Source organism: Chrysemys picta, unplaced genomic scaffold (genome assembly GCF_011386835.1).
Source record: "Chrysemys picta bellii isolate R12L10 unplaced genomic scaffold, ASM1138683v2 scaf235, whole genome shotgun sequence".
Lineage (NCBI taxonomy): Eukaryota > Metazoa > Chordata > Testudines > Emydidae > Chrysemys > Chrysemys picta.
This window is the reverse complement of record NW_027052942.1, coordinates 25,255-46,496: the sequence shown is the minus strand read 5'-3', so window position 1 is coordinate 46,496 and position 21,242 is coordinate 25,255. Positions and strand designations below refer to the sequence as shown.

Here is a 21,242-nt window from a genome sequence, read left to right as displayed (position 1 = left end):
ACATGCGCCCTCTATGAGATGATCTCGGTGAGCAAGTCCAGAGATGCCACAACCCGCCTCTATCCTCAGCTGCTAATGGCGCTTCTTGTTGAAATCCATTTCAGCCTGGGACAGAGCATACCAGGGGATAAAGTCTCTGGAAGGGAAAGCAGCCGGCAGAGCCTCCACACCAGGTACTGCGCCTACTGGAAAGTCAACGGTCTAATTACATGGACAGTCATAGAGAAGTCATAGTTCTCTTCTCCAGCTCTCATGTGGCCCCTGCAGGTTTTCCATAACTCTCTAATTCTGAGGGAGTTAGCAGGCAGGGCTTAGGTTGCAAGGGTGTCTCTCAGTGGTAAATGACATACCGACCAATGCACTGCAGAGGAAGTAGAAAGACTATCCCAGAAGCTATGGGGAGAAATTAGTGGGAGCCAATTTGCCAGTGTGTCAAAGGAATGTGGGTCCGACACTAAAGGGCGGAACTTCTCCTGTTCTGTGACATTGACATGCCCTAGTGCTGATGTGCAATTGTCTGTAGGATTTGCTCAGAACTCTTTCTCTTTCTTCATATTATTAAATTGTATTACTATAGTGCCTAGGAACCCCAGTCACGAACCTGTGCCTTCCTAAGCTCTATTTAAACCATTGGTGTGTCTTTCCACACACAAGTGAATCCGTCACTCCCTGACAGACCTACCATGAGGGGGCTCCTGGCACTCAGTCACGCTGGTGTGTTGTTTGAATCTAGCTCTGCAGTGGAGGCTATAAAGATGCTGCTTCTCTGTGTTGGCTGCCGTTCCGAGCTGACTGTTATGGAGAAGGAGCAAGGCTGGATCCTCCTACAAAGCCCCCAAGATCACCTCCATGGGGTGAGCCTGCTGGCCAGGTAATACACAAGCATTTTCCATGCAGTCAGTCCTGCTAGTGGGGGCAATTCCAAAATGAAACATTCCTCACTTCGGGCTGCCATGTGGTCCCAAGCTGACCCCTCACCCCCTTGTTGCAGAACGTGCTTCTTCCCTTACTATCAAAGGTATTTCTGCTTTGTGTCACAGAGCCATGGTGCACTATGCTTGCCCTGAGACCACAAGGATGCTGCTGGACCTAGTGATCCCGCTCCTCGACAGAGGTGATAAGAAACACAGGCTGACCATGATGGCCTTCTTTGTAGAAGTAAGTTTCATTAGCTGATGAGAGCAATTGGGTCTTGTGTCCTAGATTAGTGAGCAACTCCTTAAATCAAGCCTTTGAGACTCATTATTGCGCTACATAAACGATGAGCTTTATTGGTCATGTCCACATTGCCAGGTGTCCATGCAGCACTGACTAGCTCCCCCAGTCCTGTCCCAGCACGCTCAGTGTAAAATCTGAGATGGATCCTTTAGGGGATCATTGGTTGCTCCAAAGTTGTAATCAGGAGCCTGATGAGAATATCCAAGAAACTAAGGTTCTGTAGAACAGCATCAGCCTGGACTCTCCCGAAGGGCAGCTGGGTCTCCTGTCGGCATCAGCCTTTCTGCAGGTCCATGAAAGGTTCCTCCCTGCGAAGTCACTAAGGAAAAGCAAAGAGGGGCATTGAGAGTGGGTATGGAGGAGAGAGGATCATGGTAAAAGCTCCCCCAGATGCAGGATCATTAGCTCTGAATGTGGCGAGCAATCTTTAACCTTCTCTATTGGATGGGTTAGTTAGAGGCACATCACCAGGAATGAGGTGGCTCTATAGTCCATCGCTAGGTTGTCCTCCCCATTTCCACGGGTTCTGTCTGGCTAGTTCCTATTGACAGTTTTCAGGGATTGTCTCCTCATCTAACTCATTAAGGGATGGGGTTTAATTCTCTCCTCACCAGGAGTCCAATCCTGGGCCCATTGAGATCAAAGGCAAAACTTCCACTGACTTCAGTGGGGTCAGGATTTCAACTCAGGGGTTTGATTTCTCAGTCCCAGCTTTCGCGTTATCTCAGAGCGGCTTGTTCTGCTTCACAGGGTCACCACGAGGGGTTCGGCTGCTCTTGGCAAACCCCCAGATGCACAAGAGTCCGCCATACAAATGGTCACTGAACATTTTGTTGCCCTACATGTTCTCCTGGAGGGTAGAGCAGCTCTGCCAGCGCCTATGGCTGAGTCTAGTGCTAACGGCCAGGAAGTCAGTGGGAGGACTGGGTGTCACACACAAAGTGGGGCTGATGTATAGCAATGGACAGTACAACATGGAGGTTATGATGCTCTCCAGAGAACCGACACACAAAGTTTTCCAGTAAGCACCCTGCTGCTGATTCGCTCTGTGTTGTTTTCAGCTTCTGCGTTACGAAGAGGCCAAGAATCCAGACACTTTGGACCGTCTCGAGGAGTGGACAAAACACCCCAGCCCAGTTTTCCGTTCACTTGGTCTAAGAGGACTCGGCATCCTGGCAACCCAACCAGGGAAGGTGAGAGCCCAGGCTTGGTTAACTGGAAAACGACGAGGTGGCTGTGACCCAGTGGACTGAGTTCTGGGCAGGCAGTGAGGCACAGTGTTCTGAGCCCACCTCTGCTGCTGGCTTGCTGACCCTCTCGGTGCCTCCATTTCCCCAGCAGGAACGGGGATCACAACGGCCTCTCAATGCAGATCTTTCCTCGGAGAGTATTTTAGATGGGATTTTACTGCTTGGATTTCAGGTGGACGTTATCATTCTCCTAGGGCTACCACACGTCCGGGTTTCCCCGGACATGTCCGGCTTTTCGCTCTTTAAATAGCCGTCCGGGGGGGATTTCTAAAAATCTAAAAATGTCCGGAATTTCCCCCCAGTCGGCTATTTATCGACCGAAAAGCGGCTGACAGGGCGTCCGAGCGCTGCTCGCATTGGGGCTTCGGCAGCCAAAGCCCCTTCCCTGCCCCCCCCCCCCCCCCCGCATCCCTTGCAGCCTTAGCACGCCGCCTGGCAGCGCTGGGGGGCGGGGCTGTGCGCCTGTGAGGGAACGCGGCGGCAGGGCTGGCAGCGGCGGCCAGAGACCCTCCCCCGCTTCCCCCCCTCCTCCACAGCCACAGCACGCCGCTCGGCAGCGCTCGGGCGGGGCGCTCCTTGGGGCGTGGAGCCAGACACCTGCTCTAAGCTGAGTGGCACGGTAAGGGGGCCAGGGAGTTGGAGAAGGGGGGCAGTCAGGGGACAGGGAGCGGGGGGGGGTTAGATGGGTTGGGGGTTCTGGGGGGGCTGTCAGGGGGCGGGAAGTGGGAGGGAGTGGCTAGGGGGCAGGGCTACCCCCCCAATGGAGTGTCCTCTCTTTGAAAGTTCAGATATGGTAACCCTAATTCTCCCCCATGCAAATTACCCCAGCAGCATTCCTGTTCCTTCTTGGAGAGACCATTCCTGGTGCTGTCACAAAGGAAGACCTTGATTGGTCTAAAGACCTTAGCGAGCACACAGGGCCCTGTCTCATAGCCCCCTCCAGTGGCAAGACCCAACATTGCAGCACTGCCTCAGTTTTCCCCTCCTCGGCTTGACTTCACAAATACCTCGTTCAATAACACCCTTATTCAGGCTCATTTATTAAGACAAACAAGCCTTTGAAGGCCAAAGATAAAACCCTCAGAATCAAACCTGACAGTGTCCAATGGACTAAAAATCAGAAACAGGATCTTCTGCCATTACCACATCTCCTCTTCTGAGCTCACTCAACAAAGGTTCCACCCTGTCCTTAGTAAACATAAGAAAACTTAACTTTGGCCCCCTTCCTGGGCACCCCTTCTGCAAGCTTTTTGCCCCCAGGCTCTGCGGAGTTCTTTGTTCTCTTGGGGGAGGACTGCTTCCCAAGGCTTCCTCCCTGGAGGCCCTTTTCCCTCATCAGATTCCCCCTGCCTTCCCTCCCAGGGTACTCTAGGAGCCACTCCCCCCTGCTCCTGCTTCCCCTTCCTTCCTGACAGCCCAAAATAGTTCTCTCCTCCTCCGCTGCATCTGATTAATGCATGGAGCTGGCTGGCCCCAAAGTCTCTGGCCCTGAGAGAGGCAGAGCACTCTCTTAAAGAGTGTTTGTGACCCTGCCCCCAAATGATATTTCAATGCCTTGCACTATCAGGTCCAAGTTTCTCAAACTTTGCAGAGGGTTCAGCTCTCACCTAGGACACCCCATGGGCCAGGTTTGATTTTTTCCCCAAGTTTCACCATTTGGGGGATTGTCTGCATGGGAAAAGAAGGTGGCTAGAAGTTTTCGTTTGTTTGTTTGTAAGTGGAAAAACTGTCCTACAGCTCAGAGACACAATCACCCCAGGAAAAAATCACAATTGACTGGGGAGACAGCATGGAACATTTCCATCCAAAAAGGGAATGTTTTTAGGAGCGTATCAAAAGGAGCAACTAAAATGGAAACTGTGTACCAGCCTTAACTATGGAGATTGCTGCCAGCATCTGCTATAATAATAATTAATAGCACGTAGAAAAGAGAGAAAAGCCCCGAAGCAAACCACAACTTTGCCCACCCTACACCAGAACGACCCGGGACGGGGTTAGGATTCACTGATTGCCTCGTCAGGCATCCCCATCGATTCTAAAGCACCACGCCTCCAACTGTGGAGACGGAGCTTCTCTCTGACTTGGTGCCATGGGGTAGAATAAACACAGCCCTGGCACTGTGGCGTGTACTCACTGGAGGGCTGGGAGATCTGATGAGCCCCCCCATGTGTGTGTGTGTAGGTGGAACAAGTCAAGGCCCTGCTGCCTGCCATCCTTTGGGGCTCGGATGAGATGGACGATGGGAGTATTCTGGAGGCCATCTCAGCTGTTCAGAACCTTCTGCAGAGCCTGGATGGGAGTGAGCTCACCAGCGTGGCCAGGAAGCTAATCCCCTTACTCGATGCTGTAAGTCAGGGGCTCTTGACCTGCCCATCCCCAGCCAGGCAGTGTTGTGACTCTGGAGTCGTAGTGGTGGCATATCTGACCTGATCAGTTCCGAGCCATTGCCTGGGCCTCAGGCATTGGTGACACCTTGGTCTCTCGTGTTCTGTGTGTGGCATGCAACCGTTTGGTCTCCTGAGGACTGATATGCTTTAATCTAACTCAAGTTAACATGCTCAATGTAGTGGTCATGGGGTGAAATGTAATGTCCTGTGCTTTGGAGTCTAGATGAATGAATGACCCTTAAATGCTATGAAACTATGAAAGTGTTGAACCCATTAAAGAAACCCTCCAAAGAGCCCTTCACTGTGGATGGAGCAGCACTTACAGGAGGCCTCCAGGGAAATTTAGGAACCACTGTCCTAACCTGTGTTGTCTGCCCCTCCACCCAAACCTTTCTGCAAATGGGTGCCCTCTTGGTGGGCAGACCATGGAGTTATTAGTCAGACTGGCCCCTATCTGTGGTTTGCATTGTGCCGAGCTCACCGTGTAAGGAGAGTGTGAAGCTCCCTCGGTGAGATCCCCTCATGGTTGTGTGTCCATCACAGGTGAGACCCCAGGTGCGCTCTGCTGCCATCATGCTCTTTACAGAGTTGCTTAACACAGTGAAGAGGAGGCAGAAGCCCCTGCTGCAGGAGGAAGTGACCCGCAGCCTGGTCCCACTGCTCCTTCACTTACAGGACGAGGACCCTGACGTGGGCAAGGTGAGTCCCGTTGCCATATGCTCCCTGGTGCAGCAGGCCCTGACTGCTCCAGCTCTCCTGCTAGGTCTGTCTCCAGAGCCGCCTCCCAAAAGTGAAAAATCTCAGCCCTACCCGCTTACCCAAGCAAGTTCCCTGGCCTTCAATGGACACACAAGTGGAGATGTTTTATGGCTCCCAGCAGCCACTTCCTAAGTCACTGAACTGCAGCCACCATGAAGATCAAACTCCAGGAGCCTCCACTAATAGGAACAAAGAGACACCAAGGGTCAGCAGGATACCATGTGACCCCCACATTCCTTTCCCTCATTGATCATTTCAGCTGGCTTTTCACTGCAGAGTGACCACAGATTCCAGCTCTTCTCATGATGCAAACTCTCCTTGTCCCATCTTGTGTTGCAGAGGTGTCAGAAAGCCTTGGCTGGGTGTTTTCAGCTCCTGGGATGGTCTTGTCCTAAGCAGATTAACAGCAAGAAGGCTTGGCACACCCATCCCCGGGTGGTGGACAAGATCTGCCAGCACTCTGTAAGTGAACAATCGGCTTCTCGTGAGTGCTGCTTCTAGATGTGGGACCGGAAACGTGTTCCCTCACTCACTGCTCTGATTGCATGTCTAGTACTAGCATACTGCACTCTGGCTTCCTCTTAGAAGCACCCAGCTCCCCCACTCCTCCCAGTGCCTGTCAGATCTGAACAGCCAGACCTGGCCAGGAGTTCAGTACGGAGGTGAAAGCTCACAACATAAAGAATCAGTTGATGGCAAAAATGCCTTCCGAATCCTGCAGGAAACTGGATGTCCCCATTTTTCACCTTACCCCAGCCCATTGGCCACTTCTGCACCGTATTTCCTATGCTCTGCACCCTCTCTAATGTCCTCCCCAGATGAAGCCCATACAACCGGGCTTCAGTGTTCTCTAGTGCCAGGCTCCAGCCCTGCAGTGCCAGCAGCTCAGACACCAGCAATGTGTCTGGTGATACTTTGAAATGGTCATTTAATGACTCCCTGGCATGTAGATGGTCGCCCCCAGGATACATGGAGATGGGAGCTGCATTCTTCCCACCCCTCCAAGCCAAGCAGCTACCTGGAGATGAAATCTCTCTTCTCCTCACCCTGCGGCCCCAGCAACGAGAAGCTTCTTTGGTTTCTATTCCTAGGTGCTGAAGCTCAAGAGCGTATCTGACATCTTGCTCCAATGTCTGGATCACCTCCAAAGCCCCCAGGCTCCAATACGACGGGCAGCAGCCATCTTTATCGGTAACCACGACTTTTCTTAAGCAACTTCTATCTGAGAGGTTGTCCCGTGTTCTGCTTGGAGGGCACTAGCAGCAAGAATTAACCCCCTAGGATCCCAGTGTCTAGATTTCCTGTCCTTGAGGCAGTTGGGCTGGGGATTATATCAAAAGGCCTGGAGCAAATTACAACCCTACCCTCTAGCTCCACCGACTGGAATCCCTGCGGGACTGCAGCAATACCATAGCCATTGGCAATCAGGCTCTCTGTATCTTCCAAGACATGAGCCTCTTTGTCTTGGAGCTTGTGGACTTGTCTGATTATCCCAGGGACCACTTGAAAGCTGTTTTGCTTGTTGGAAAGACTGACATTTTTTAAAAGGTAGCCCCAGGGGAGGTGAAAACTCCTGCAAGATTCATTTCCATTGTACGTTCCAGGTTGCACTGTTCAAAGCTCGGAGCCCGCCACGGTCAGGCAAGAGAAGGAGCTGATACTTCAGTGTAAGTAGTTGCCACATGGCTGTGTTTGCATGTGGAAGGAGAGCTCATGCTCCTTGTAGAATATCAGGGTTGGAAGGGACCTCAGGAGATCATCTAATCCAACCCCCTGCTCAAAGCAGGACCAATCCCCAGATAGTGTTTGTTTGTTTTTTAAACCCCAGGTCCCTAAATGGCCCCCTCAAGGATTGAACTCACAACCCTGGGTTTAGCAGGCCAATGCTCAAACCACTGAGCTATCCCTCCCACTTGTGAACCAGTCTAGGAAAAAGTGCAACTCCCCCGCCATGCTGCTGCATTGAGTTCAATTTAGACGTGGCCAGAGGTAGCTGTTGAGAGAGCCTGGACATCAGTCCCAGCTTTGTTTTCTCTGATGTCAGGCGTCACTTCCATCTCCAGGTGCCAGAAGGTTTTACCAGGAGAAAGTAAATGCCAGGCAGGGTGAGAGGCCCTGGCATGTGTCAGGGAGATGGTGCTAAGGAGGTGGATGCCCCAGAATGCAGTGGAAGATGGTGCTGCCAAGGGCAGATGTCCCTGAGGACTTAAGCGGTTATCAGATGGCGATGACACTGATAGCCCTGGTAGGTCCAGAGCATCTGGGAGGAGTTAGTTGCTGTGGAAGTTCAGGGGCGGCTCCAGGCACCAGTGCAGCAAGTGCGTACCTGGGACGGAAAGCCACGGGGGGCGGCGTGCCGGTCGCCGTGAGGGCGGCAGTCAGGCAGCCTTCGGCGGCATGCCTGCGGGAGGACCGCCGGTCCCGCAGCTTCGGCGGCAATTCGGCGGCAGGTACGCTGAAGGCGCGGGACCGGCAGATCACCGACAGAAACGCCGCTGAATCCGCGTGACCAGCGGACCGCCCATAAGCATGCCACCAAAGGCCGCCTGACTGCCGTGCTTGGGGTGGCAAAAAACATAGAGCCGCCCCTGTGGAAGATACAGAGGCCCATGGTGCAGGTGCTAGGGCATGCTAATACGATATGTGTTTTGACCTGAGCTTCCTCTCTCTGCCTCAGCTCTCAGTGGCCTGCAGCAAGATCCGGATTCCTCTGTCCGTCTCAGTGTCTCACGGGCCATTCAGCAAGTTCGGGATGGTGGCAGAAACCAGTCACCTCAGACCCTAGGAGCTAGATTCAGGAAGCTGTTCTGCTGCTTGACTGGCCAGGAGGAGAGGGAAAATGCTCCTGACAGAGATCTCTTGGGTGGCCCGGACCCTTCCCAAAGCCACCGATGGGACTCAGGAGGGCCCTGAGTTTCAATTTCATTTTGAAAACTTTCACTGCTGCACACATTTGAAAGATAAGTTGATTTTTTCCCTGAAGTTGAATGTTGAGATCATTCAGGTGTGCTGTAATATCACAAAAGAAAAAGAGATCTTGATTCCAGGACTCATTTTCAAGCTCTAGGAATTTTATTGGCCCATTTTCTAGGAATTTTGCTACCTCCTCTTTCAAAGCAACGAAACGCTGGAGCACTCTTCCTCGACTCAATCACCTCATTTCTGTATGGTAGTTTAAGTCATTGCACTCGGTGTCTACCCCTTCAAGAAAGGCTCAAAATGTCCTATGTTTTAGTCCTCTAGAACGGATGTAGTTTACAATGGAAACTACCACTGACATTACATGCTCAAATTTTAAGACTTTGCCTGCTGATGTATAATGCAGTGATGTTTGGTTATTTCTCTCCCGATAAATTCTTCAAGAAGAGTAACTGCTCCAACATTTTTTTGGCACATAGCTGGAGCACCATCAGTACAAATGGCCACCAAGTTTGTGAAATCTAATCCCGACTTATCATTCATGCACTTTATCACTTCACTGGAGATTTCTTTTCCGGTTGTGCGACCCGTCATGGAGCACATGCCAGCAAGTTCTTCAGTAATTTCAAAGTTTTTATCACTACCTCAATAAAAATAAGAAGTTGGGCAGTGTCTTTTAAATCAGTGCTTTCATCCATAGCTAGGGAGTAAAAGCAGAATTCACTGACTCTCTGCTTTAACTGATCACTTAAATTGGTAGAAATGTCAGCTATTCTTCTCCGTACAGTCATGCGTGATAGACTGACATTCTCAAATATTCCCCTCTTTTCTGGACATAACTCAGATATAGCAATCAACATACACTTTTTTAATAACTCGCCTTCTGTGAAGCATTTCCCAGCAGCAGCAATTTCCTTAGAAATTTTAAAGCTTACTTTAGTAACTGTATCGTTCTCAGTGCTCACTTTCTTGAAAATTTGCTAACTAAGCTGTTCTGCTGCTTGACTGGCCAGGAGGAAAGGGAAAATGCTCCTGACAGAGATCTCTTGGGTGGCCCGGACCCTTCCCAAAGCCACCGATGGGTCTCAGGAGGGCCCTGAGTTCCCACAGAGAAGTTGGTGACTGGAGGAGGTCAGCTGAGCCACCACCCCAGCGCCGAAGCCAGTGCCTGCATGATCCTGTGGTAATTACCTGCATTGTTCCCCATGAGATGTAGGCAGCTGGGGATGAGTTTAAGTGACCCCAGTACTGAGCAGAATGATGGCTACTGGCTCCAGCTAAACAAAAAGGTGACAAGACTGTTAGTGTAAAACCAAGGGCATTTGCTCTCACGTCTCTGTCTTCCTTCCATAATGGAACGAGTTGCAAGAGAGCTGGTTCATTACATCAGCCACGGCATTAATGACCTTTTCCCTTTCTTCTGATTAGCCTCCGATCTCTGATACAGTCTTTGTGACCTTGTAGGAAGAGATGGAATCTGGATGATGGGGATGGATCACTTGATAAATTGCCCTGTTCTGTTCATTCCTTCTGAAGCATCTGGCACTGGCCACTGTCAGAAGATGGAATGCTGGGCTAGATGGACCACTGGTCTGATCCAATATGGCTGTTCGTATGATCCAGGCCTCTAGTTCCCCTTGGACAGTTAAATAAAACCCTTCATCTCTCCATCCATTGACATTATATAATCTCACTTTTCTTTAGACACTTGGGCCAACACTTTCAAACATGGATGTCAAAAGTTAGATACCTAAATCCATACTTCTTCTTCAACGCTTAGCCGAACGGTCGGCCGTAGCAGTTGTTCACCATTGATCCGTTCCTGTGCTTGACGGGCCGAGAGCCCAACGTCGGAATAAACTTGAGGCACCCATGTAATAGGGGGCCTGCCTTTGGGCTGCCTGCACCCCTTGATTGGTGGAATTGTCTCTCGGATGTTACGAGCCACTCAGAACGGCGTCTGCGGACAATGGCCCCAGTAGTCTGTAGACCGGAGCGACCATAAACATCTGCTTTGCAAATGAAGTCATTCCACTCTATGCCCAATATACAACGTTGGCATTTTATGTGGAAAGCCTCCAGCTTTGCCCACTCTGAGTGGCGCAGTCCCAATGTTTCTTTTGTGATATTACAGCACACCTGAATGATCTCAACATTCAACTTCAGGGAAAAAATCAACTTATCTTTCAAATGTGTGCAGCAGTGAAAGCTTTCAAAATGAAATTGAAACTTTTCAGAAGTCAGCTGTCAAAAGGTGAAATGTGTCACTTTCCCACTTGTGCACAGCGTATCCCTCAGCACAAACACGCCGAGTTAGGAGAAAAATATGCAAAGCACATCATTCTTTTGATTGAAGAATTTGACAGAAGACTTACTTTGTCTAAAGAAGAAGACGTCCAATTGAAGCTGATTGAAGATCCCTTTTCTGTGGATCCAGAGGAAGTGCCACTAGATTTGCAGTTGGAGGTTATTGAACTTCAGTGTTCGGCAGTTTACCGAAATAAGCACAGAGAAAGCAGCTTGCGGCACTTCTACAAAAGTCTGGACAATGAAGTTGCACTGAAAACATTCAGCATTTTTGGACGCACTTACATATGTGAACAAACATTTTCCATCATGAACATGAATAAAAACAAGCAACATTCTTCTCTGACTGACGACCATTTGGAAGACATTATGAAAATATCCACTTCAAATATGACCCCCGAATGCGACAAGCTTGTTGCCAAAAAGAGATGTAATATTTCTCAATAAATTTGCAAGGTAATTATGAAAAGTACAAATGTTTTCTTTCAACGGAACAGATGTTTTTCATTTTTCCATGATTAATAAAAATATTAAAATAATTTTAAAAATTGTTTGATTTAATTGAAAAATTCTTAATAAAGTATCACACACCCCTCCCCCCCAAACCTTAGCTGTTTCGGCGGGGCGGTGCTGGGGAAGGAGGGTTTGTTTCCGCGGGGCTGGGTGACGCTGGGGGGGGGGGGGTTCTGCGGGGCCGGGGGGTTTTGGCCCTCAGCTGTTTTCTTTGGAGTAATATGGCCCTCGCCGCTTTACGAATTGTGCAGGCCTGTTTTAAAGCTTACTTTAGTAACTGTATCGTTCTCAGTGCTCACTTTCTTGAAAATTTGCTGTTCTCTACTAAGGTTTTTCGCTAAACTGGCTGCTTTAATTATTTTTTCATTTGGGCTCAATTTGGCGAGATTGAGTTGCTTAGTTTCAAAGTGCCACCGAACATTGTATTCTTTCAGAACGACTAACGTTTCGCGACACACGAGGCACAGTATTTTGTCTTTGGAAATAGTACATAAGTATTTATTCGTCCATTCAATGTTGAAAACTCTGTGCTCTGATTCTGTTTTTCTCTTTTTCTTTTCACTCATGGTATCCATTATGAAGCTCAAGATTTTGTTGAATAAATTCACACACAAGGGAAACACTCACAGTCACACACAAAGAGAAGAGATATCTCACGGCGCATGGCACACTAACAAGGCACTGACGGTGTGTGGAAGCCTGTAGGTCCAGGGGTCACTATATTACTGCACACAGCAGTCAATCAATGCAGTTGTAGATAACTCTCTGCATTATGCATTTTTGTATAACTTTTATATGACTTTGTATTGAACCTTGGTACTATGTTATAGCGGGCTCCTAAGATAGTATAATTAAGGTAAAAGAAAAATTTCTTCTGTGCAAATTTTTGAAGCAGAGTTCAAATTTGTGTGCCATGAGGCAAATGCGCCCAAGTGAGTAAAATGCTTATACATTTAAAAAGTTTTAATTTGCAATTTGTGTCAATTTATATGGGTTTTCCCTCCCTCCCAGTGCCCTTCCCCACAGCCCCACCACCACAACTAAGCAATGCCCCACACAGACCCGCAGTGCCCTGACACACACAGATCTTTGAGTGGGAGTTCCATTGGAGGAGAAGGTACCTGTATTTGCGTCTGTCTTTGTATTGCTTGTATGTGTAGAGGCCTGTAGGGGCAGCGTGCTGGGCGGGCAGCTGAGCCTTGTTTGGATGCGGAGCTTGGCTGAGGAGAGGGCCTATAAAAGCGGCCACCCAGTCAGGCAGCGGCAACAGCTGCGAGCAGCGGCACAGGAGGCAGCGAACAGGGCTGCTAACGGGAGTTTGAGTGGGAGTTCCATTGGAGGAGGTGGAAGGGGAGGCAAGAGGGCATGGTGCCCTGTGTGCTGTGTTTCCCCAGGTGCAGAGGGCACAGCTGAGCAGGTGGGCCCAGGCAACAGCAGCCATGAGCCAAGCCGCAGGTGACACAATGCAGATGATTGCATGCGGCAGCTGCGGTATGTACATGGTCCTAGCAGCGGTACCTGAACAGAGGTATGTGTGCATGAAATGCCGCCTAATAGAACTGCTGGAAGAAAAGATCCAAGGCTTGGAGATGCAGGTAGATACCTTGATAGAGTTTAGAAGGGGGTTCGAGCACCTGATGGAGCAAAGGCAAGTGGGGGCTGAAGGGGAATGCTCAGGGGCACAGGTGGTAGCAGGGGCTAAGACCTGTGAGGGGGGAATGCCGGGGGGAGAACAAGGGCAGTGGAAGCATGTGACTGTGAGAAGCAGGCAAAGGAAAAGGAGGGCCAGTGAAGGAGAAATAGAGCTCAGGAACAGGTTTGGGTGTTTGGAGAACGAGGAAGGGGTGCAGCAGGTGGTAACTGAAGGGGGCAGGGTGAGGAAAAAGAGATGAGCAGCTAGTCCCATAGAAAGAGGGGAGGAGTTGATGGAGACAGCACCAATTCTGGGCCCCGGGAGGATACAGGATGACGTAAGGGGGACTATAAGGGAAAATAGGAATGGACAGGGGTTGCAACTAGAGGGAACAGGGGATAGATTAGTAGATCGCACTGCCACCAGGCAAAGGCAAGTGCATGTGATTGGGGACTCCTTACTGAGGAGGTTGGACAGGCCTGTAACCAGGGCGGACCCAGAGAACAGAAGGGTGTGCTGTCTCCCGGGCTCTAAGATACGGGATGTGGACTTGTGGCTGAAAAGGATCCTAAAAGGAGCAGGTAAGAACCCCTTGATCATCCTTCACGTAGGAACAAATGATACGGCTAGGTTCTCGCTAGAGAGAATCAAGGGAGATTATGCCAGGCTGGGGAAGACACTTAAGGAATTCGAGGCTCAGATCATCTTCAGTGGGATTCTGCCTGTTCCTAGAGAAGGGCAGTAAAAGGGTGAAAGGATTGTGATGACAAATAGTTGGCGAAGGGAGTGGTGCTATAAAGAGGGCTTTGGGATGTATGGCCACTGGGAGGCTTTTGGGGACAGAAAACTGTTCTCACGGGACAGACTTCACCTGAGTAGGGAAGGAAATAGACATCTGGGAGGGAGACTGGCTCATCTCATCAAAAGAGCTTTAAACTAGGAATTTGGGGGAGACGGTTGGGAGATGTCCAGTTAATCTCCACACCAGATTATAACATTGAGAGGGAGGACAATGAGATAAGAACAGATACAGCCAGGGGGAAGAGATTGGACATAAGGAGGGGGGGTGGATACCAGACTAGTGGGTCATACTAGCAGTACGGTGTCCATATCAAATGGGAGAACGAATGTGAGAGAGGCCAAAAGGCATAAATTAAGATGTTTATACACCAATGCGAGAAGCCTAGGTAACAAAATGGAGGAATTTTGGAGGAGCTCCTGGTCCGAGAAATGAAACCGGATATCGTAGGAATAACTGAAACGTGGTGGAACAGTAGTCATGACTGGAGTACAGGTATGGAAGGGTATGTGCTGTTTAGGAAAGACCGGATCAAAGGTAAAGGTGGGGGAGTAGCATTGTATGTCAATAATGAGGTAAACTGTAAAGAAATAATAAGCAATGGAATGGATAAGACGGAGTCTGTCTGGGCATTACTCACATTGGGTAAAAGAACTACTAGAGCCTCCCCTGGGATAGTGCTTGGGGTGTGCTATAGACCGCCGGGATCTAGCCTGGATATGGACAGAGAACTTATTAACGTTTTTAGGGAAGTAAATACTAATAGGAACTGTGTAATCATGGGAGACTTTAACTTCCCAGATATAGATTGGGGAACAAATGCTAGTAACAATAATAGGGCTCAGATTTTCCTAGACATAATAGCTGATGAATTCCTTCATCAAGTAGTTGCTGAACCGACGAGGGGGGATGCCATTTTAGATTTGGTGCTGGTGAGTAGTGAGGACCTCGTTGAGGAAATGGTTGTAGGGGATAACCTTGGCTCAAGTGATCATGAGCTAATTCAGTTTGAACTAAATGGAAAGATTAACAGAATTAAATCGGAGACTAAGGTTTACGATTTCAAAAGGGCTAACTTTAATAAATTAAGGAGACTGGTTAGGGAAGTGGATTGGACTAACATATTTAGGGATCTAAAGGTGGAAGGGGCCTGGGATTATTTCAAGTTGAAGTTGCAGGAGCTGTCAGAGGCATGTATCCCAAGAAAGGGAAAACGGTTCATAGGCAGGAGGTTTAGACCGAGCTGGATGAGCAAGCATCTCAGAGGGGTCATTAAGAAAAAACAGGAAGCGTACAGGGAGTGGAAAAGGGGAGGATCAGCAAAGAAACCTACCTTATTGAGGTCAGAGCATGTAGAGATGGAGTGAGAAAAGCAAAAAGCCGAGTAGAGTTGGACCTTGCGAGGGGAATTAAAACCAATAGTAAGAGCTTTTATAGCCATATAAATAGGAAGAAAACAAAGAAAGAAGAAGTGGAACCGCTTAAGACTGTAGATGGAGTGGAGATTAAGGATAATCTAGGCATGGCACAATATCTAAATGAATATTTTGCATCGGTATTTAATGACGCTAATGAAAGGCTGAGGAATAGTAGAAGCGAGACGGATGGGAATAAAGGAGTGGGGATTGACATTACCGTATCCGAGGTAGAAGCCAAACTCGAACAGCTTAACGGGACTAAATCGGGCGGACCGGATGATCTTCATCCGAGAATATTAAAAGAACTGAAGCGGGAAATTGCAAGCCCGTTAGCGATAATTTTTAATGAATCCATACACTCGGGGATGGTACCGTTTGACTGGAGAATAGCTAATGTGGTTCCTATTTTCAAGAAGGGGAAAAAAAGTGACCCGGATAACTACAGGCCTGTTAGTCTAACATCTGTAATATGCAAGGTCTTGGAAAAAATTTTGAAGGAGAAAGTAGTTAAGGACCTTGAGGTCAATGCCAATTGGGACAAATTACAACACGGTTTTCCGAAAGGTAGATCGTGCCAAACCAACCTGATCTCCTTCTTTGAGAAAGTAACAGATTTTTTAGATAAAGGAAATGCGGTGGATCTAATATACCTCGATTTCAGTAAAGCGTTTGATACGGTACCGCATGAGGAATTATTGGTTAAATTGGAAAAGATGGGGATCGATATGAAAATCCAGAGGTGGATAAGGAACTGGTTAAAGGGGAGACTGCAGCGGGTCGTACTAAAAGGTGAACTGTCAGGTTGGAGGGAGGTTACCAGTGGAGTTCCTCAAGGTTCGGTTTTGGGTCCAATTTTATTTAATCTATTCATTACTGACCTCGGAACCAAATGTAGGAGTGGGCTGATAAAGTTTGTGGATGACACAAAGTTGGGAGGTATTGCCAATTCGGAGAAGGATCGGAATATCCTGCAGGGAGATTTGGATGACCTTGTAAACTGGAGTAATAGTAATAAGATGAAATTTAATAGTGAGAAGTGTAAGGTTATGCATTTAGGGATAACTAACAAGAATTTTAGTTATAAGCTGGGGACGCATCAGTTGGATGTAACGGAAGAGGAGAAGGACCTCGGAGTCCTGGTTGATCGCAGTATGATTATGAGTCGGCAATGTGACGTGGCCATGAAAAAAGCTAATGCTGTCTTGGGATGCATTAGGCGAGGTATTTCTAGTTGGGATAAGGAGGTGCTGGTTTCGTTATACAAGGCACTGGTGAGACCTCATTTGGAGTACTGTGTGCAGTTCTGGTCTCCCATGTTTAAAAAGGATGAAATCAAACTGGAACGGGTACAAAGAAGGGCCACTAGGATGATCCGAGGAATGGAAAATCTGTCGTATGAAAGGAGACTCGAGGAGCTCGGTTTGTTTACCTTAACCAAAAGAAGGCTGAGGGGGGATATGATTGCTCTCTTTAAATATATCAGAGGCATAAATACCAGGGAGGGAGAGGAATTATTTCAGCTCAGTACTAATGTGGACACTAGAACGAATGGATATAAACTGGCCGTCGGGAAGTTTAGGCTTGAAATTAGACGACGGTTTCTAACCATCAGAGGGGTGAAGTTTTGGAACAGCCTTCCAAGGGAAACAGTGGGGGCGAAAGACCTCTCTGGCTTTAAGATTAAGCTTGATAAGTTTATGGAGGGGATGGTTTGATGGGATACAGTGATTTTAGTCAATAGGTCCATAACAATGGTCAATGATGGGATATTAAAAGTTACTACAGAGAACTTTTCCAGGAGGACTGGCTAGAGAATCTTGCCCGCATGGTCGGGGTTCAGCTGATCGCCATATTTGGGGTCAGGAAGGAATTTTCCTCCAGGGTAGATTGGTAGAGGCCCTGGAAGTTTTTCACCTTCCTCCGCAGCATGGGGCAGGGGTCGCTTGCTGGAGGATTCTCAGCGACTTGAAGTCTTTAAATAATGATTTGGGGAGTTCAACAGCTAAGTCAAGGGAGAGAATTCTTCCAGGAGTGGGTGGGTCAGGTTTTGTGGCCCGCATCATGCGGGAGGTCAGACTAGATGATCATAATGGTCCCTTCTGACCTTAGAGTCTATGAGTCTATGAGATCTCCCTCACTGCCCAGCACCCCCCAACAGGCCCCCACTGCCTAGCACCCCAAAACACACAAACCTCCCCCCACTGCCCAGCGCCCTCCACACCCTCACAGCCCAGCACCCCCCGCACACCTCTGTCGGAGAAAAACAGAGTTCTCACTATTTGTTTAGGTATAGCAAGTCAGATGCTTTATTAACTCTCACAATTGCGCAGAGGGAGAGAGCTAAGCAGGTCTCTCAACAGATAAACAATTACAGCAAGCATTTATACCTTTTGTTACAGACAATAATGAGCAACAGTTGCATTTTGTTTATACATAGGTCATTCTGATATCTTGTTTTGCTCACTAATGTAGACTCTTAGTCTACATTCCATATTATCTACACAAGGTCGCAGCAACTTCTCACACAGTTCTTTCCCACTTGCCTCACACATTCCTCGCTTCTACAAATCTCGCGTTATTAGGGTTACAGTTAGCCTAACTCTTGCTAACTAACTGTCATGCATTGCATCCCCTTCCTGTCAGTTCTTTCTCTGCTTCCACAACCCCCCCTTTTGTACTACTAGTACAACAAACATTTTCAAATCTCTATTTGCATTAAATCTCGGAATTCAGATTCTACATCAGATGCTTCAACCTTAGGGGTTTTGATTGGATGTAATGACAATGCATGATGAGCATGGACGTGAAAGGTATTACTATTATTACGTCCTTTACAACAACAATAACATACTCCTGCACAACACAAGCAATAACATTCCCATAGCGATAATATGATGGGGTTGTTGTACAATCTTAGTCATATAACACAATACATCATACTTAGTACATAAGGTGGATACTCTATAAGCTGTCTGAAAGGCATACTTTTTAACTTGATACATATTTTGAAGCATGTGAATTTGCCCTTGTACTTCAGAGATTTTCTGAACCTCTGGTAACAGTGAAAGCAAATTTTGAAATCGATCAGGTACTAAACTAGTCCAATTAAAGGGTATCTGGAACCTAAGGACTACTTGCAAAATTCTATCTGCAGGCCAGTAAATAATATGATTGCCTGCAGTGGTAATGAGATTAAAATGTATGTCTTGCAATGTGGTGGCTTTAACATACACACAGCTATCATTAGCTTAAAAAAATAAGTGTCCTGTCAGGGTAGTTCCTTGTCCCCTACCCTCCCAGCAAACGTAGTCATGAAGAGTAACAACTTCTCCTGGCTTCAGTTTACGGATACACTGAAGCTGTGGGGGTTGTAACGGCCAAAATGTCCATTGACTCCCTAACCCCATCCAAATGTCAGATGTAATCCCAGGAGCACTGACTAAAAATCGATTGGGCATACCAGGAGGTCTAATTTCCCAGATGTCTCGGTGAATTACCCAATCCCACATGCATCCTCCCCATGGACCCGGCAGGATTCGGTATGTGGGAGCCCACACCCCCTGAACCGGTCCATATACTTGGAAGGAGCACTGAGAATGTCTGCACTTCCACCCAGAAAGTTTCCAAGTATGTCTCCATGGCCACAGATCAGATGGTACTCCTGATGTGTCTGTAAGGGCAGTGGGCCAAGCCTGATGCTCTAGATCATTCCAAATGGCCATTAGCTGGTCATTCAAGAAATCCTGAATCTCTGAGCATGCTAGATCCCACTGCAATGCCTTCCCAGCCTCAGTGATATTCAATACCATCTCTGTCAGCAACTTCTGGGTCATTGAACTAAGGGCGGAAATAACATGTAACTCATCAACTCCAGCCTGTACCTGGGTTAGTTGTGCTCCAGAAACAAGGCCAATGGCCTTCTCTAGTTGCCCCAATTTCTCATCATGTTCTTGGTTCTTAAAAATATTCCAAACTGCTGCTGCATTATTGGCCCCATCCCAAAGGGATCCGGTCAAGTCTCTCTTCTTTCTAGAGGAAATAACCCAAGCCCTCTGTTGTGCTAATCTAATGGCAGCCCCCTGTGAGCAATTATAAATTCTTGGGGTTCACTGGTAGTGATATCATATACTTTTATCTCCACTGATCCATTCAATTGTTCGCTTATATGGGATATCCTGAACCTTAAAAATATATTTTTTCAAACAATATTTAAATAAATCACTAAAGTGTGAAGGCCTTAGTCATTGGTTTTTATCAAATATATGGCATTGTCTGTATTTGGATGTGTTACAGGGGTAATAGTGTAATGGAGGAGATGGCAGGGGCAATGGCAACAAGGTGCCTTTGGTACTTATTTAAAATCCAATTAGGGAGGGCAATACATGCTGAAGGACTTATCCAAAACACAGGGCGCAGCCTGTAGAATAAACCCCAAAATCCAATCAATACCACGTTCCCAAGCATGGGTTTCACAAGTTTCTTCCTGCCAGTGTATAATTCTTTGTTTCTTCACCAGGGTCAGTTCTTAATGTCTCTTGTAGTCAGGAATCCCTGGACTTTGTGGTTTCAATTAAGCAAGTGTTCCTTCTTCTCTTTTCCTGAAACAGTGTGGTTTAGCATCATACAGGGGAGAGGTTACTAGCACATCACCCTGTAATGGTTTTGCTTCTTCTAGAAAAATCCAGAGGCACAGTAGGTCTGTCAGTGGACAAGGGAGAGGTTACTAGCACTTCACCTTGTCTTTTTTCTTTCTTTCTTTCTTTTTCCTGCTGTCCAGAAGACACAGCAGAGCTAGAAGGAGAAATAGGCTTATCATCAGTCGGAGAGTCCTCCCGAGGTGGAGGGGTCTTTTTACAGTGAGAAGCATGGGTCTAGGCAGGTAGTCCTTGGCACTTCACAGTGGTGGTGGTGGTGGTTAACAGGACTTGGAAAGGGCCTTTCCAGTGTGGAGCCAAAGCAGTCTTTCGTTGATGGACTTTACGTAGACTCAGTCTCCTTGTTTCAATGAATGGCAGGGCTGCTAGGGTCTTTGGGTAGCACTTCTTTTATCTGTGAGAAAAGAAACCTAACACATTTCATTAATGCCTGGCAGTGTTTTGCAGATCTCATAGTTGCTTGGGCACATTCAGGCCCCCCTTTTCTTGGCTATCAGCCAAGTCTTAGCTGTGGGCAGTGTCCTTGGATGGTGCCAGCATCTTATCTTTGGACTGAGCTTGCTAGCTATTTTTCCTCAGTTAACTCGTTCTGTTCTTTTTCCTTCTCCCCTTCTTGGCTTCTTTTAACCTACAAAGGAAACTTCCACTTTTCACTCATACACCTTTTCCCAACAATGAACACATACACATTGCCATTATACAGTACATTAGTCTTATTATTCAATGTATGCCATGTACACCCTTCCAGTAAAATAACTTTATTACAGAGCTTTGGAGCAACAAACCAGGACAAGCACACCCACTTTTGAGGAGTCCACTTGGTACAACCTCAGGTGTCCAATAGCTTTCCTCCCTCCCCAGCCCTCTGGCTAGAAATCTGAAGTAGCCAGAAGGATCCCATGGGCAATATGGGGAGTGGGTTAACCTTCCATGTCCTTGCTTCCAAAGACTGTTGGTATGCAAATTTTAACAACAATTTTTTTCAATTAAAAAAAATCTGGCCAATGAAGTTTCTTTTTCTTACTTAAGCAACTGTATTAGACTTTAGTATATCACATTTTCCTGATTTATCCAAACACTTTTTGTATTCCAAGTTGAATAAAACAAGTATCTGCTTTTTTGATTTAACCCTTCTATTTAATTTTGAACTAGACTGTCTTATGAAAATATTAAACCCAACAATTTTGGCCACAAGACAAACACCACAAGACAGGACAAAGAACACAAAAATAATTCCTATTGTACCAGTAAATGCATGGTACATTGAATGCTGTTCAGCTGGCATCCATTTTCTCTGATGATCTGAAAGACAAAAGAACAGAGGTCTACCCCTTCTGGGTAGTCAGTCATTGCTTAAAATATTTCCTTTATATACACACATACT

At 47.5% G+C, this 21,242-nt stretch overlaps 2 protein-coding genes and 1 long non-coding RNA gene across 3 annotated transcripts; 2 read left to right on the top strand and 1 right to left on the bottom strand.

Annotated features, from left to right (window-relative positions):
- The first annotated feature begins 9 nt into the window (after nucleotides 1-9).
- LOC135978385 (maestro heat-like repeat-containing protein family member 7) lies at nucleotides 10-1,204 on the top strand. Its single transcript, XM_065579338.1, has 3 exons — nucleotides 10-173; nucleotides 734-871; nucleotides 1,041-1,204. The coding sequence occupies exons 1-3, from the start codon at nucleotides 19-21 to the stop codon at nucleotides 1,174-1,176; spliced, it is 429 nt and encodes a 142-aa protein (XP_065435410.1). The 5' UTR covers nucleotides 10-18; the 3' UTR covers nucleotides 1,177-1,204.
- A 777-nt stretch (nucleotides 1,205-1,981) lies between these two features.
- LOC135978384 (maestro heat-like repeat-containing protein family member 7) lies at nucleotides 1,982-7,375 on the top strand. The gene is made up of 6 exons (XM_065579337.1): nucleotides 1,982-2,411; nucleotides 4,650-4,814; nucleotides 5,399-5,554; nucleotides 5,954-6,076; nucleotides 6,706-6,805; nucleotides 7,219-7,375. The coding sequence occupies exons 2-6, from the start codon at nucleotides 4,701-4,703 to the stop codon at nucleotides 7,287-7,289; spliced, it is 564 nt and encodes a 187-aa protein (XP_065435409.1). The 5' UTR covers nucleotides 1,982-2,411; nucleotides 4,650-4,700; the 3' UTR covers nucleotides 7,290-7,375.
- A 10,106-nt stretch (nucleotides 7,376-17,481) lies between these two features.
- Nucleotides 17,482-21,242, bottom strand: LOC135978382 (uncharacterized). Its single transcript, XR_010595787.1, has 2 exons — nucleotides 21,104-21,242; nucleotides 17,482-20,252 (listed from the first exon to the last, which is right to left on the bottom strand). It is a non-coding gene; the product is annotated as an uncharacterized LOC135978382 (long non-coding RNA).

What these genes read in the sequence shown, in the direction of transcription:
- LOC135978385 (XM_065579338.1), top strand. Translation starts at nt 19, where the DNA reads ATGATCTCGGTGAGCAAGTCCAGAGATGCCACAACCCGCCTCTATCCT. An exon ending in CGGCAGAGCCTCCACACCAG is followed by an intron (nt 174 to 733) that starts GTACTGCGCCTA and finishes GTTTGAATCTAG; the next exon opens with CTCTGCAGTGGAGGCTATAA. An exon ending in GGGGTGAGCCTGCTGGCCAG is followed by an intron (nt 872 to 1,040) that starts GTAATACACAAG and finishes TTTGTGTCACAG; the next exon opens with AGCCATGGTGCACTATGCTT.
- LOC135978384 (XM_065579337.1), top strand. Translation starts at nt 4,701, where the DNA reads ATGGACGATGGGAGTATTCTGGAGGCCATCTCAGCTGTTCAGAACCTT. An exon ending in TAATCCCCTTACTCGATGCT is followed by an intron (nt 4,815 to 5,398) that starts GTAAGTCAGGGG and finishes TGTCCATCACAG; the next exon opens with GTGAGACCCCAGGTGCGCTC. An exon ending in ACAAGATCTGCCAGCACTCT is followed by an intron (nt 6,077 to 6,705) that starts GTAAGTGAACAA and finishes TTCTATTCCTAG; the next exon opens with GTGCTGAAGCTCAAGAGCGT.